The sequence below is a fragment of the Neolamprologus multifasciatus genome, chromosome 11 (genome assembly GCF_963576455.1).
Source record: "Neolamprologus multifasciatus chromosome 11, fNeoMul1.2, whole genome shotgun sequence".
Lineage (NCBI taxonomy): Eukaryota > Metazoa > Chordata > Actinopteri > Cichliformes > Cichlidae > Neolamprologus > Neolamprologus multifasciatus.
This window is the reverse complement of record NC_140449.1, coordinates 27,620,195-27,637,602: the sequence shown is the minus strand read 5'-3', so window position 1 is coordinate 27,637,602 and position 17,408 is coordinate 27,620,195. Positions and strand designations below refer to the sequence as shown.

General features: G+C 37.8%; 2 protein-coding genes across 6 annotated transcripts in view; one reads left to right on the top strand and one right to left on the bottom strand.

Moving 5' to 3' along the window:
• Positions 1-1,535: 1,535 nt before the first annotated feature.
• LOC146508700 (uncharacterized) overlaps positions 1,536-17,408 on the bottom strand; it is a 16,333-nt gene continuing 460 nt past the window's right edge. The window contains exons 2-7 of one of the 4 annotated variants that reach the window (XM_085177413.1): positions 15,383-15,450; positions 8,678-8,813; positions 7,061-7,226; positions 5,232-5,370; positions 4,792-4,899; positions 1,536-4,196 (exon numbers count right to left, since the gene is read on the bottom strand). In XM_085177413.1, coding sequence (XP_085033539.1) covers positions 3,249-4,196; positions 4,792-4,899; positions 5,232-5,370; positions 7,061-7,206 — 1,341 coding nt within the window. In that variant the 5' untranslated portion in view covers positions 7,207-7,226; positions 8,678-8,813; positions 15,383-15,450 and the 3' untranslated portion in view covers positions 1,536-3,248. The other 3 variants (XM_085177416.1, XM_085177414.1, XM_085177412.1) reach the window with 3 other exon arrangements.
• Positions 16,681-17,408, top strand: part of LOC146508699 (uncharacterized) — a 7,369-nt gene continuing 6,641 nt past the window's right edge. For both annotated transcript variants that reach the window (XR_014876865.1, XM_085177417.1), the window contains exons 1-2: positions 16,681-16,813; positions 17,327-17,357. Coding sequence is in view for 1 of the 2 variants with exons in the window: in XM_085177417.1 (XP_085033543.1) it covers positions 16,771-16,813; positions 17,327-17,357 (74 nt within the window). In the remaining variant the exon portion in view is untranslated. The remainder of the gene's footprint in view (positions 16,814-17,326; positions 17,358-17,408) is intronic.

Genomic DNA, 17,408 nt, shown 5'->3' with positions numbered 1-17,408 from the left:
GCTTCTTTCTTTGTAAGAACTATTAAAACCTGAAAACAAGGAAACTCTTTCTTGGGTACTGGATTTGTATATATGTGTGTCTGCGTGCTAAAGGCTATTTTTAACAATGTGTGCATGTGAAGTTAGGTAATTGGCTTTGTTACTATGTCCATGTGGGAAGTTTGGATGTGGATGTGTTCATGCATTTTCAAAATGCATGAACCCAAGCATAAAGGTATTTATCTGTCACACCAAGACCTATGATTCTCCCCCTCGTTACCCATCAGCTCTATCACACAGCCGACCCGGCAATGGTTACACAGCTGACTGAGTGAGTGGAGCGGCCTTGTTGAGCGCTGCTTTTGAAGATGATGCAACACGATGGACAAGCAAGCTTTTGCTTTAAAAGAAATGAATCTGCTGTTTTATTAAAGAGCTCACGGCTTATCATGCAGCGTGAAAAAATCCAGCCGGGGGATGGAAGTCTTGAGAAACACGATAAAAAACGGGATAAAATCACCTGAACACGACTTCAATATAGTGGCGGTACAGCAGTTGATCCTGGGGTTTTACAAAGGAAAGAGACTGTGAAGTGTAAATGAGCACGCATCACACCTTTCCTGAATGCTGATGTTTAGTACTGTAGACATTTAAACATGTAAACAACTTCAGGCTGACGAATCAAATCAATGTAAATGTATCAATTATTTTAAATTGCAACATCACATTTATGGAACTTGTGTAACTCAAGCATCTAAAGACGTGACATAATTGAAATAACCATGTGAGAATAGGCAGAGGCTAATATTTCACCTCAGTCCAGCTACATTAAAAGGCTATTCTATTCTATTCTATTCTATTATGGCTTAATTTACCACTAACAAGTTTCTCCTGTATTTCTAGCATTGCACCATTTTATTCTTTGTGGGGAAAGTGTCCTAGCTTGAAAGAGCTTCAGACAAGAAGCAGACAAGAATGATTAGCTTTCTTAGCTACACCTAGTTCAGCTGTTGCTGCTGTTTTACTTCAGCTCTCTTGGCTGAAAAGGCACAAAACATAACAAAACAACGAGTTTTTCCTTCCCGCTGTCTCAAACTGCGTGCTCATAGAGGGTCGACTGATTGTTGGGGCTTTAAGTTGACTATTGTTGCGATTTGGCATTAAATAAATAAAGCTGAACTAAATTGAATGGGCCACTTTATTAGGTACACCTTGCTAGTACCTGTATTGGATCCCCTTTTACCTTCAGAACCACCTCTGACAACCACCAGCAGGTGAAGTGTCTTGCCCAAGGACCCAACAACCGAGACTGTCCAAGCCGGGGCTCGAACCGGCAACCTTCCGATTACAAGGCGAACATTTTAGGTACAAGGTAAAGTGTACCTAAAATTAATCCATCACTGAACACAGCTTACATGAAATAATAATGAGACTGGAAAAGCTGTCCAAATATTATATAATTATATATATATATATATATATATATATATATATATATATATATATATATATATATATATATATATATAAACAAAGCCTTCCACATTTGAACAAACGTGTCTCTAGAGTGGATTGTCCTTGCATCACATTTCTACCTGAAAATATTTTATAGGCAGTATTATGTACTTTAAGACATGCAATGATTATTTTAATTGAAAATAGTAAGACACAATCACCTTATAGTCAAAAATCATTAACTGTCTCTCCCTGTCATCGGTTACTACTAAAACAGACAAATGCACTTATCCAAATATCCAAAAGAGGGCATACTATAACCTCATGTGGCTGCCAAAGCAGTCACCGATACAGAGTGCATGTCCATACTAATCCAGTCTGTGGTGTGCTTGTGAAAAAAATTACATTTGAAGTGAGTTAACAGAAAATCTTAAAATTATAATAAATGTGATAATAATACCAAACCTAACTTTGTTTAACTCACCCACATCTTGCACCACATCATTATCTCAAATGGAGCTAAGAGGCAACAATACAAATATGCATTTAATGCCATATTTAAAAACACACGACTTACAGAACCAGGACTTGATACAACTTGTGTAATTCTTCAGGAAGCATTGCTAATTCACATGACATTCTACATAAATAAAAGTTGTCAGTTGCTCAGCTTTACAAGGAAACCACACAACCCACTTCCTTGATCCATGTGGCTAAGATGGACTGCAGTGTTAACAGATGTAGAAACAACTGAAACCAAACGGCAGTTGTTGACCTAAGTTTATATTTAACCTCAAATCACTGATCCTTTACAGGTGGTCATCTAAACAGTGCCACGGTTTCAAGGAGGAAGCCAAATGTGAAATGGTCCCAACAGTGACAGTAAATCAGTCTCAACTCAGAGCTTTCCCCTTCAAGCCGTGAAAAAAAAATCCACACAGACTGCTAAGAGCACATATAAACAATAAAAGCAACTTTAATGCTGATGTGTACAACTACATGAGATTGGAAGATGTACTTTATTACTGCAAGAGTAATTACAAAAAAATTAAACCAGGTTCTTCTTGTTCTTGTAAATGGGGTGTGGACTAACACATCACCTTTGTTCACTTTGAAGTGTAAAGAGCAGTGTAGCAAGAACTTCTGCAACACAATAGCATCAAATTAACCCAGAAACAAATAACTTGTTGGTTCCAGCAACTCAAAGATAAAGATTGCTGGATTTATTTGTCTTACTTTACAGTCATTTAAAAAAAAAAACAAAAACAAAAAAAAAAACGATTATCAGACACAGGAGATTCTGATGCACAGTACAGCTTAACGATTAGATCACTAGTTAAAAAAAACAGCAGACATATTAAGTAGACAATACACCACAGACCCATTCTGTATACCACACCCACATTCCCTGCCCTTAATTTCTCACAGTCATTTATTTAACCAAAACTATCAAAATACATTTCATATGTAATCACCATTGCACATTTTAGCCAACAGAAAATATATATAACTATCAGTTTTTCAGTTGGAGATAATCTCATTACAAGTCTCACTCACAGAGCTCACAGTGAGCATAATGCATACCAAAATCCATCACATCTAGGTTTGCATTTGAAATAGATATTTTTATAAATAAATTTGGAACTAAGCATATGCTAATGGAAAGTTTTAATTTGGAAATAACTCAAAACTAATCAATTCCTTAAAAAAAAATTATATCCTGTTACATTCCATGCAATGTCTACTGCACCTAAACTCAGTCTATCTTTAAGCTGAGTGAACATACAACTATTTTGTAACTCTCCCAGATACTCTCATTTGCTGTTAAACTTGACATCATCAAACTTGACTATCTTTCCATCACGAGTCACCACCTCGGTCTGCTCCCATGAACCCATTTCCCCGTTTTTCTCCTCAAACCGCCGCACCACCACCCTCCCTGTCGTTGGCAGGTTGCAGGGAAGATCCTTGGCAGCTTCTTGTAACAACTTCATTTTCACGAGGTCCTGTGCGAGTTCTAATCCCCCTTTCGGCGACAGATTGAGATTTTTGTTCTTGTCCTCTGGCCTCTGCGGGGAAGGAGGAAGGTGCACTCCAGTTCGAGGCAAAGGTTTTATCTCTGGTCTAGGAGAACGTTCAAATATCCGCCCTGTAGGCTTATTCATAGGTGACTGATGTATGTCAAACTTGTTTAACAGTGATGGATCCCTGTTAAGTGGAGAAACACCTCGGTTTATCGGTGATAAGTCCCTGATTAGCGGAGGTGCAGCTTGATTGATTGGTGATGGGTCCCTGATTGGCAGATGTGCATCTCTGTTCGGAGGTGATGGAGACGGGTTTCTGGCATTAATGTGAGGTGTAGGTGGTTTAAGAAGCTCTTTTTGAATGGGTGTGTTGGTGACAATGCCCTTTCCTGCAGCTCTTCGAATATCACTAATGACCCCGCCCATAGAGGCCCTCAGAGATGGGTTCTGCTCCACCATCCTACACACAGCAGGGCAGTATGGTTGGTCCTTTAAAACATCCTTGATTTTCTCAGGACAGACGCTGGGTGTGAACAGACGAATCCGGGCACAGAACTCAGCTATGATTTTTCCCATGGCCCAGACGTCTGAACGCTGATCTCTCTGGCTACCCCTCTGCAGCACCTCAGGAGCCGAGTAAGCCTCATTCCCCATGTCCACTGCAGAGTTTAGACCACGTCTGAAGAACTTGGCCAGTCCCAGATCAATAATTACCGCTCTGTTCGTGTTATGCTCCACCTAAAGAACAAACATTGTTCAGCAAACATTAAATATTGAATAAAAAAATACACCTCATACAGCTTTATAAGGTGGATAATGTACAACCAGCTTCTGCTCAGAGATAGTTTCTCTGAAGAGTCTGCACAGAATTACCAGCTTTTCTATTTATTGATTTGTTTTTATTATTTTTATCTGGTTCTGTTGATCTTTAGCTGACTGTCTTTTCAGATGCTTGTTTTGTTGTTAAAGCATTTTGTAATCTTGTGATTTTGAAAAGCGACAAAGAATATGGGATGGTGTTTTTTTGCCACGATCAGTTTTATGATACCAGCCACACGTATGTCTTTAAAGTTTTGAGACAAGTATATGCGTAACGAGACATTCGTAGTTTCACTGTGATAGACGCATGTGCTTTGCCCTACATTACTTAATCTCTGAGACAACCAAAGCTTGCGTAAGTTGACTTTGACATTGCAAATAAAAAAGAAAAAACAAACAAATGATAAAAACTTCTTTATCTACCAGAGGGATAAGACTTATTCAGAGTCGCCATATGCTCAAATCTGCATGTTAAAAAGAAACATTGTGATAAAATATCTCAATTTCCACTCACCATAATGTTTTCAGGCTTGAGGTCTTGATGGACAATGTCTCTGGAGTGTAGATGAAGCAGCCCTTCACACATGCCGACAATGATTGTGCCTTTATTAGCTGGAGTCAACTGTGTGGTAAAAATAAATATGAGACCAGTTTTAGGACGACCAGGGTCACATTGACTTTCATGCTTACCTGAGTTGGAAATCTTTAAACTACTTATTAAAGTGTGAAATAAATTAGACAATTGCATGCTAAAATACATAAAATGTTACACAACAGAAGATAATAGGTAATATTACAACAGCAATTGTTCTTTAAAAATTTGGTTTATACCCTACACAAAACACACAGCAAAGCAAAGGAGTGAGTCAAAGGGCAGTGATGACCTGCAAACCATGTAAACAATTTTCTTAATTTCAACTTTCATTTCTTTTGTCTTTTTTCTAGTAACCTCACCGATATTTTAGACTTTGACGCCTTGAAGATGGTGGTCTCCAAGTCCTCTCCGAAGACAAACTCTAGTGGAATGATCCATTTTCCACCTTTAAGAGTTATTTTGCCCAGAAGCCTCACTATGTTGGGATGTTTTGACTTGCTGCAGATCAGTGGTAACAAGTCATGGAGAAAAGAAGATTTTGACAAAATCAAAACAAAATAAACTGGGCGTTTTCTTTTTCTAAAACATTCAAAACCACCTGGATCATCTAGCATCAAGTGATGGAATTCTGTGCAAACATTCAGGTTTTGATTCAGAGGCCTTCAGGCCACTCTCATGAAGTCTGTTTCTGGTTGTATTGATCAGATTGATTAATCAGAGACATTCACATCAGTGGCCTGCTGGAGATCATTTTGTAGGACTCTGGCAGTGCTCATCCTGTTTCTCCTAGCACAAGAAAGAGCAGATGCCGGTCCTGGCGATGGGTTAAGGACTTTCTACAGCCGTGTCCAGCTCTTCTAGGTATTGATGTGCTAATCTGTACAACCTCTGTAGGGTCGAGGTATTGCCTCATGCTACCAGTAGTGACACTGACCCTAGCTAAATGCAAAACTTGTGAACGAAAAATTGGTCATAAAAGCTAAAGAGGAAAAAGATGTCAGTGTCCTCCACCTGTAAAACCACTCCTGATTTGGGTGTTGTCTAATTGTTGCTCCTCTATTAAAGCTGTTGTTAATGTCATCAATACTACAGCAGCTGAAACTGATTAACAACAACCTCTGCTACTTAACTGGCCATATCAATACCCCAGACGTTTAATTGACTTTATGCTGTACTCTTATTAAATAGTATTACTTTAATTTTTTTAGCAGTTAATTAACACATAGTCAAGACCACCTGATGAAGATAAAACAGAGCATCAGAATAGAGAAGTTGATTAAAGTACATTTGAAAATGGTGTGGTTGGTTGATGGCAGTGTTTCAGAAACTGCTGATCTACCCCTTCTGTCAACAAGGCCTTGTTGATATCAGAGGCCTAAGGAAAATGGTTAGACTGGTTCAAGCTGGCAGGTAGGCAACAGAAATTCAAATAATGAGCTTGCTTTGAATAAGTACCTGGCAAGAGTGGGAAGGGAAAACTCCCTTTTAACAAGAAGAAACCTCATAAAACTGCCTGAGTGAAGACATAACAATGTAGGTAGGTAGATAGATAGATACCCTTATGATGATCTAAAGAGTGACCAGAACTCAGTTTTTTTTCTCAAAGCACCTCAAGGTTGTGGTGCAAAAGGAGATTTTGATCATGCAAGTACAGATCTGCAGCACATGTGTGAAGCTATGATGCCAATATCAACAAAAATCTCTGAGCAATGTTTCAAGCACTTTGTGGAGAGAGTTTAAGGCAGTTCTGAGAGTAGAAGGCCGACAAGTCTTGGCCAGTAGGTGTTTGTGCAATTCACATTTTTTAATATTATGGTTTACACCATGATGCTCTTTTGTTATAGCCCAGAAATGACAATGCTAATATGTAGTAAATAGAAGGTATGAAATAAATACTTACTGGGGATCCATGTAACCAGTTTTAAATCAATTATCAGTGATGTGACTGTTAATGCATAAAGAACATGCTTTTTGCCTATAAAAACATGCAGAATGATAGTTTTCTCTATTGAGCAATAAAAAGCATATGAGCATAAACAGTTACATTTAGTTAAAAGCAAGCAAAAAATTATTAAATGTCTGTCAGCAATTACACCGTCTGCCATATATTTTACACAACTATGTTTTGTAATAATGTCATATTGCTGTTTTTGTCTTTGAAAATATTAACCATGCTTAATATGCTTACTTGTACACTTCACTCTCTCTCTCCAGATCCTTCCAGCTGATGAGATGCTGAGGAACTTTCTTAATAGCAGCCCAGGTATCATTGTACTTCTCCTTGTACACTTTCCCAAAACAGCCCTCTGCAAGGGTGCTGGTGGAGTACGCCATCTAGGGGACGCTGTGAGAGCCTTAGAGTGAGGGGAGGGTCATTTTACTCACAAAACAAACAACGATAGAATTGATAACAAGGACATAATAGAAATAGAGTTTCTGTAGTATATTCAGGTTTGGTGACAACTACAATGTTTAGTTATGATATAAGCGTGAGTAATTGTAATACAAGCCAGTAAATATTTATGTTTGGTGGAGAACGATTGTGAGTAATACCCTGTACTTTCAGTGCTTTTGATGATCTTGAAATCACTCTGTTCTGTTTCTGGTACTAGCTGCTGTGACTTTTGGTACTTTCCACTTTAGACATTGACAAAACAACAATTCAGCAAAGCAATTCAGGACAGCAAGGTTATTTTAAGGGCTATAAAATATGACTATAAAATATAAAATATGACCGTTTAAAGTTACTTTCGTTTCACTTGGATTTATCTTCCCGAATTCAGGGTTTAACATTGTGCTTCTTAAACCACATTGTGAGTATCCTTAATGATCAAGATTAAATATAAAATATTAGTAGCTAACATAGCAGTAACTATCTGGAGATATATAGTTAGGTAGAAAATATTATCAGGTCATTTAAACAGCACTGACTATATTTATGTTTAGGGTATTCCATTTTAACTTACAGTAAATAAAATGTGTTTACCTTTTTCATCTCACTGAGATTTCGAACTTAATCACAAACAAACTGAGACTGAAAAACTGCTCTCACTCACCTTTCAACCTAACATTCATTGGTGTCAGCAGACTGTCAGAGCAACATAAACATCAGTTAAAAAAAATATTCCCTGGAAGGGCGTTACCACTCTTGAGTAATACCGTAGATTCCTTACTGGAAAATTCTTAAGAAGAATGAAAATGTTCCACAGACTGATAATCTCACTGAACTACCATTTTGTTTCCCTCAAATAATAATTAATTAATTTAATTAGAAATACAGTTTGGGCAGTGAGCACCTGAATAGTAAAGTTCAGGCAGGCTGTTCTCAGTAACTCAGCTGTAACTGAGGCTGTTGTATAAATAAAGACACCAGGACCCTGATCTACAACCAAGCTTATCATTTCAAATATTCTGAGAGCAGAGTGGCTTGATGTTAGCATTATACAATGGGTTTTCAAAGAGACAGAGAGCTGTGTAGTCAAAACAGGAAGAAAATGTTGAAAGACTGGTCAGTCCATAAGAGAAGAGACTGAAGAAGGCAGTTTTTAACTTCAAAATAGTCCTTATTATCAAGAACATTTGCAGTCACAGTATCTGAAGGACTAAAGTTGATCACAGTATAGCAAATCATTTTCACTTAAGACAAACTCAAGGTTTTACAAACATACATGAGAAGCTCCTCAGGAAACACACTTTTCAATTACTTAATTGTACTTAAATTTAAAACCACTCAAAGCTAAAATATATATAATCTTTGATCATTTTTGTTCTTGAATCTCTAAACCACAAAAGATTCTCTTCCTACCTTTATGCTGTTGAGGGAACGCAGCTGTGTCGGGTCTGAACACGAGTTGACATAGTTATCTCTCTTTAAACCTGTTCCACACCTTCCTGAATCTGATTCATGGCCCCAAGCAAAGCCAGTCTTATCCTGTAGCAAACTAATTACAAGTGAAGAAAGAAGCACAGCGTAAATACAAATGCAGGTATGAGATAATGTTTGCTAAACAGGACACGTGCTGTCACAGTGGGAGAGAAGATAGAGCCAGAGACCAGGGTTTTAACATTTGGATGACCGTGTGGAAAACAAAATAGCAGCAACATCCATAATAAATATAACAGCAGTGCTAGTGGTTATATGTATACAAATACATGTGTACATCTAAAAAATGCTAAAATGAAAAAGAAGGGATGATGAAATATGCAGATACATCCTTATGCAAAGTATTAACTGGTACAATTACCTACCAAAATACTTAAATTACCATCAGCCTTAGCTGTTTACACTGAAACTGCTGAATACAAGCTGAGCCAATGTGAGCACAAAAGCACGCTAGTGTTAGCAGGTTTTTAACTATTATTAGGTTTTTAACAAAACTATGAATGAACACATATGGCATTATCTAGTAAACAAAAAAGTGTGAAATTACTCAAAACATGTTTTATTCTTCAAAATAGCCACCCTTTGCTTTGATTACTGCTTTGCACACTCTTGGCATTCTCCCAATAAGCTTCATGAGGTATCTAATAAAACAGAAAATGGTTTTCCAACAGTCTTGAAGCAGTTTCCAGAGTTGCTGAGCACTTGTAGGCGGTTTTGCCTTCACTCTGCTGTGCATGTCACTCCAAACCATTTCAATTTGGTTTAGATCAGGTGAATGTGGAGGCCAGGCATCCATCACTCTCCTTCTTGCTCAAATAGCCCTTACACAGGCTGGTGGTTGTCTGTCTCTGTACCCTAACCTGTCCAGGGTGTACCCTGCCTCTTACCTTATGGTAAGAGGCAGGGTACACCCCGAGAAGTAAAGTGTGTAAGTTCATCTCTGAATGTTTGTAAAGCATTTCCATGTTAAGCTTAACAACCGATATATGGAGCGACTGCCTCTCTCTCCTGCTGCTACTTCAGTCATGACAATGATCAATGATCGGCTTTTCTGTCACAAGTCCGTCTCTCTTGTTTGTTTATCGCCCACTTTGCACCACAAAGAGGAAACAAGCAGCAAAACGACAGCAGCACGTTTAAGCTTGATAAGCTGTTGTTAGAATTTATTTAATACTACTTTCTACACCAGGATCCTTTTCTACGCAAATGACAACTGGTAACTGTGCACGGGCGGGTCTAGCAAAGTTTTCAGGTAGGGCAGTAACAGGGAAAAGGGGGGGGGGGGGGGGCATCAAAGACATACTTTTTTATCTTATTCTTATTTAAAATGTCTAACTTCAATAAATAATTATCTGAATCTTACAACCAAAGTTTTCATCTCATGTAAAATGTATAGAAGTCCATCATTGTATATAGCAACTATTAACTTTCTGGGGTCGATCGGCCACGTAAAACCCGAGTTATGATAAAAACAGTCAAAACAGTGGTGTTTACAGCGGAAAGAAACGGTAAAAATGGCATTTTCTAAGGACGGCATTAGCAAACACTTTCCGCTTGCAAGTGAAAAAAGAATAAGAAAAAACACCCCTTCCCTATTGGTGTTAAAGTGTACCTTGTCAACTAATCAAAAAATGGTATGGTAACATGTGGTATTTGGTTGTTTAGGAAGAGGGGGAAGTTTTAGGAGTGATGCCACAAGAGAAAGCGGGCGGGCGAAAGAAAGAAAGAAAGAAAGAGAGAAAGTGCGTTTTCGTGAGACATTAGTGATGTTTAGCGTGTTTGGAGGCTATAGTTAGTGTGTGGTGTAGTCATTGTTTTGTTTTGTGTGTCAGTTACACTGATGGATGTCACATTTGCTCCAAAAAAAGCCACCAAAGGCAAATTCCAGTGTAAACGCTGTCTCCATATGTAAAACTGGACTGATAAAGCTCCTGTTGACGGACCTGCAGGGTTTAGGCCAGTGGTGTTCTCCTCTGTCTTATAGTGGACAGAAACATTTTTTTTGGAGTGGCACAAGTAATTTTTGTGCCTTCTTATTTGATGCAGAACACCTGATTGTTCTGTAAATACATTTAAATGGTTATATAAAAACACCTGAGGCCTTGGCTGCATTTTTAGGTAAATAGTTTCATATAACTTTGTTGTTTGCAAAACTTGTGCATAATTTTTGGAAATGTACAATTTCTATTTGCATTTTAAGTTATGAAAATGATTCGTTAAACATGTTTGTGGTTTTTACTGTAAAAATATAACTTGTTTTCTACTTGGATTTTAATTTTTTTGTCTAAATTTACATTTTAATTGTGTAAATATAGTATGTCAAAATGAAAAAAAGAACTCACATTTCAGATATTAGAGGTTGTGCTGAAAATAATGATACCAAATAAGGCAACATAAACAGTTTTTAAAGGTGAAACATAGAAGTAAAATCAAAAGTCGTCAAAAACGGCCAATTATGCCCTGGACGCCAGAGGGTTAAGTCTAATATATACCCTAGTAAGCTGTATTTAACTTATTTTTTCCTTTGGGAAAAAAGCTTATTAGCTTGATCAGTATTGCTGAACTATGAAATATTTTGTGTGCAGTGTATTTTTAGCATACAGGCATACCAGAATAGTGGTAGTGTTTTGTTTTTTAAAACATGAGTATGAACTTGTCAGGGTTGTGGTTCATTTTGACCCAGCATTTTCAGTTTCTTATGTTTTGGTATTCTTCTGTATTATGATTTATGTTCTGATTCTTCTGTTATCCTGTTTTGAATATTATTTTCTATGTTTCAGTTTATTCTGTTTAACGGTTTAGTTCAGCGTCAAGTCAGCGTCCTTGTTTTTGTTTCTTGTTTCCTGTTTTATTGTGAAGGTCCGTGTGTCATGTGAGTGTATTCAGTTTTGCTTCCCCTGTCTCGTCTTGTCAATTACTTCCTTCTGTGTTCCCCACCTGTGTGTAATCTCCCTGTGTTCTTCTGTGTGTATTTAAGTTGTAATAAGTTGTAATAATCGCTGGTCTATCTGTGAATTAACTGTGTATTCTCCGTGTGTTTTCCCTGCCATCCACCTTCATATGTCTCTGCTCACCCTCCTTCATGTTCGTGTTCATGTTTGCTGTTTAGTAGTTTAGTTTTCCCCAGCTTTAGTTTCATTTTGCCATTTTTCACCTTGTGCTTTATTTTACAATAAACCACCTTCACATCTCAGCAAGTGCCTGCCTCATTTATTTTCTCCTCACGGCTCATCCCATTTGCCATGACAGAACTTTTACAAAATACAGCAAGATATTAAAAAAGACAGTTTTATTGATAATAAAATACACTATATCTGATTCATATCGGTATCAGCGGACATCCAAATGTATGATATTGGTATCGGTATCGGACATAAAAAAAAGTGGTATCGTTATCGTGCCATCTGTAGTAGAAAGTAGTAAAAAATTAAGAAAAACATTAAATAAGAAGGCGTGTCCAAACTTTTGTGTCTGGAGATGGAGCAATACTGGAAGACCATATGGGAGAAGGCTGCAACACATAACAGTGGCTAGTGAATCTAAGAGCAGATCAGACAGACCTCCCTGAACAGGGTCCAGCAACCATCACAGTGGCAAAAAAGGTTCGTCATTATGGACAAGTTGGACACCACAAGGCCTCGACATAATTAACGTCTACTGGCTGAGGAAACTGACTGCACTCCATGAGCATCTGGTAGTACAAATGAGCAGGCTGCTAATGGATGAAACACACCCAGAATGGCTAACTGCTCAGTCCTGATCCCCAAGAACCCCCAGAAGGGACTGGTTCCATCCAACTACCGCCCTATAACCTGCCCCAGTACCACATGGAAGCCCCTATCAGGCATCACAGCGCTAAGATGAATAGACACATGACTCAATACATGAATGGGGCACAGATAGGAGTTGGCAGGAATACCAGAGGAGCAAAACACCAGTTCCTGGTAGACAGAGCAGTCACCCAAGACTGCAAGACCAGACTGACCAACCTGTGCACTGCCCAGATTGAGAAGGCCTATAACTCAACGCCCCACATTTGAGTCGTGGAATGCCTAGAACAATACAAGATCAACAGGACCCTGAGAGCCTTCATCAAGAATTTGATGGGGATGTGGCAAACAACACTGGAGGCCAAACTTCAAGACTATAGCACAAGACACCATCAAGTGCGGGATCTACCAAGGAGATGAGCTTTTCCTGCTGCTGTTCTGCATAGGCCTGAACCCAGGTGAATAGGAACCATGAAGAGGCCACTAAGAAAGCTGCAACCCCCAAGTACCTGCAGAGGGTCAGGCAAGTCCTAAGGAGTCAGCTGAATATTAGGAACGAGATCTGGGCTATCAACAGGTACCCTGCTGGAATAATAAGCTGCCTAAAGAAGGAGATGGAAGCCAGTGACATCAAGACAAAGATGCTCCTGACTAAGCACGGAAGGTATCACCCCAGTCCAGCACCCTGAGACTGTACGCTAAGTGTAAGGAATGATGCCTGGTACTGGTGAGTGTCAGAACCACTGTCCAGGATGAGACAATTAAGAGTTTTCTCATCCACGTACTCAGTGAATACCTCAGGCAACAGAAACCCAGTAAAGTAGAGTAGCAACTGCAGGAGCCATCATGGAAGGACAGGCCCCTGCACGGTAAGTACCACTGGCGGATAGAGGAAATGGCTGACATCCAGAAATCCTACCAGTGGCTGGACAAAGCTGGACTGAAAAACAGCACAGAGACACTAATCATGGCAGCACAGAAACAAGCTCTAAATACAAATTCCAGAAAAATGTAACAACATAAGAAAACATGTGTTGTGTTCACGCTTACTCTGAATTTTAAAGGCTCTGTTCTTGATCTTGTATCTAGTTGGCCTGTGTAACAGTAATAATAAAGCCATTTAATTTGTTCTCCATATTTTCAATTCTATTACAACCAATTTCTCATTCATTTGAAATATTTCTTTGTAAAAATGATTCTATAATTGAATGCTATGGTTACCATATGCATGTATACATATGAACATGTATATACTGTATATATGACTGTATGTATAAGCAGTCTATTGTAAAGATTTCAACATTTCTGGCTTCAAACTTCATCCTACTGTTCTCTTGATGTCATATTTCAATAAGTTGCAGCTTAGAGAGTTTTGTAAAAATGTTGTAGGAGATTCAAAACATGGTTACTCGAGCATTTTACTTTCTATCTGCAGTTCACTTATTGTTTTTCTTCATTTCACATTCATGGAGTCAACTTGAGACTTATTTAACTTATTTCTTTCAAATGTAAAACTATGAAAATGTTGTGGTTTTCTAACTAATGTGGTGACCCACCGGGTATACAACTCCTATTGAGTCAAATCATAAATATGTGGTAGCAGAAATCCCTCTAGTATATATTCATACATCACACCGATACAAAATTGTGTACAAGCAAATGATGTACAAGCTCTCTACTGTAGTGTGTGCTGTCATTATAAAAGTAAAACACACTGATTATACTGGAATGACTGTATATAATGTGTTTGAGGATTTCCTTGCTGCTACTACTAAAAATCAGAAATATGTGGTGGGTTTCTGAAACTTTGGGTTTTAGCAAGGTGTATCACAAAAAACCCCAAAAAAATTGATTAAGAAGAAAAACCCTTTGTTGTTTATAAAGAACGATTTCTATACTACAGTCGATTCATACTTAATTGTTTTCAGGCTAACAAAAAAATGTGTAAGAACTAGTTGGACTTTCATTCATTGCCTTTTTGAAGGAGAAAAACAACATTAACTGAATAAAAGATTGTTATATAATTTGAAACTTACTGGGGTTAACCACTTGTCCAATTCAGGGTAATTGGAAGAGAAGAGACACACGTCCAGGACAGATCCATATGCATTACCCTCAATCTATCATTGGGCTAACACAAAGACAGGCAACTAGTCACACTCACAACAATTGCCATTTTAGCATTACCAGCTAATCTGTTATGAACTGTAGGAGGAAGCTACAGTACCCTGAGAGAGCCACAGCAAACCACACCCAAAGGCCTCAGCTGGCTTGCAAATTCAAACCAGGAACGTCTTGCTGTTAGACAATAGTGTTAGTCACTGCAGCAGTGCAACATTTTCACTGAATAATTATTTAAGTGTATATGGATTTCTATTTCACCTCTATACGTTTAAAATCCTGGTTGTAGCATTGGCTGTAGTTTTACGTACCACACTAGAAGGTTTACAGCATTTCTTGTCAGTATTTCCTTTGTTCTGTTTCAAAGTGATCTCAAATAAATCTCAAGGGAACACTTTTTGCAGGATGTTTCCTTGCACTTTACCTTTTGGTTGAATTTGTAATCTGTGATACAGAGGAAAAAGTGAGCAAAAAGGAAAACGACAAAAAAGAAATGAAACTTTTTGGTTCATTGGTTTTTGTTTGGGTAAATTGTACAGCTTTAAACTAGTGGCTCTATAGTGTAATGATTAACACAAGTACCTAACATTTAAAAAATCCCCTGCTTCATACCAGGGGAAAAGGGAGATGGCTGCATCAGGAAGGGCATCTTGTACATGAAGACTGAGCTCCTGTAGCGACTCCTTATGAATAAGAAAGAAGCTTAAAACAGTATAACTTTAAATGAAATACTCACCATTACATACGTTCTGTAACAATGCAGCACAAAGACAACATACTGCGGTGCTGAAATCCTGGGACAACCTTTGAGGAAGAAAAAAGAATTAAAAAAAGCATTGTTTTTAGTTGCATTATCATCTATTTTAATGTAAGTCTATACCAGCAGTAGCACATTGTGTCTTGGCACTGTTGTTATGTACCAACACTAATATAGATATTTTCAATTAATCTCCCACCACTTTTGCTTTTGGTTTACGATACCTGGCAGGAATTCCTTCACAGAAACAAGAAGAAAAATGAAAGCTAACCAAAACTGAAAGCAATGACTAAAATTAGATCAGGGCGGGGTGGGAAGAAAAAGAGAAGAGAAGAGAAGAAAATCATTTTGAGAATTAAGTACAAAGGACTTTACAGAATACAATAAAATAGCTAACAATGAGGAAACCCATTAAAACGTGTGAGATATAGAATGCTAAACTAAACCAAATGTCTGCTTGCTCAGGCTTCACAATTAGAAGCAGGTATATGACTGAATCAAATGCTGTTGCTTAGGATTTCTTTAAGCCATCCTCTAAATACAAACTGACTGGCAGAAAAATCTGTCAACCCCCCCCCCCCCCCCCCGAAAAAACAACAACAACAAAACAAAACAAAAAGCCATTGCGAAACAAGAAGACGGGCTATCTACTCATATACAGCAGTTCTCTAGCAATGAGCCCATAGTCCACATGCTGACGGCTGCTGTGTGAAGAATTCCAAGCATGGCCGCTTGGTTGCATTAAAAAACTGAAGACCAGACGTCCTTTAAGGTTTTTTTTAATTAGTTGTAACATTGTGAGTGAATAACAGCAGTGGCACGTTGTGGCTTTGGGACATGCTGTGCCATTGCTGTTATTTACACTAATTGTTTTTGTTAAAAGAGAAAGTTTGAGGTGTTAATATCCCAGTTTAATTCATTAGGTGCCTAATGCCATATTTAAATTTAAAAACAGAATAAAATTTGAATAGATAGATATTTAAATTGGTATTGGACATTGACACCTTTCTGGTCACTATGTCCTATACATTTTAATGGACTTCAGAGAATTACAGACTTATTAAAACTATAACATATATTTCTTTACAGTTATGTTTTCTTTTGTGTTCTGTAAAGCACTTTTTAACTACGTTTTTCAAAGCGGTAAATGATAAATAATATCATTATTATTATTACATGGATCAGTAAAGGTTCACTATGCAATCAACCTCAGTCTTTATACCACCATCTAGTGGCAAAAAAATAAATAAAAATATTATGACGTACATTAGCAGTCATAGTCATAGTCATAGTCATTTCCTACAGCTCTCGTTTGAGGACAAAACCTGTACGGGGTTATCTGTGGAACTATTGCTCATCGTGAGAAAATGGTCTATCCGTCGGATTATTTGCCCCACTTTCAACCACGAGGTTAGTTTGTTTATTGACACGGCATTATTTAATATTTTTAAAATGGCGGCAAGCAGTTGTTTTTCCTCTTAGTGTGCTCATTTTTGAGGCTCTTCATTTATTCTCTCCAGCAAAATGGCTGTAGTAGCATTTCATTCCAGGCTCTCTGAGACTGAAATTTACAGGTTGCATCTGGTACTTTTACTCAGATCACCACTTTTATTCATTTTTACGGCACCGAAATTTGTTTTGTTAACTTTTTGCAGCTGAAGTTATTTTGTAAGAAATTACAAAGTAAGAACAACACGTGCTGCTAATGTACTGGCAATCCAGGAAAACAATGTGCAGTGTTGCTATTTTACCATATTACCTAAGTGCTGCACATTATGCTGACTCATTAAAAGAATTTCCTTAAAAAGGAAAGAAAAATATGCTTGTATTTTGGTGGTTAAACATCTAAGGACTGTAAAATGAACTGTTTTGCATATGAAAACGATTTTCAGTAGACTAACTGTGTTATGTTTTCACTTAAAGATGGTGATAATCTACACACTCAGGAGAGCGGGTATGCTTTTGTCATGGTTTTTACAGTTCTTTAATAAAATATGTTTTTTAC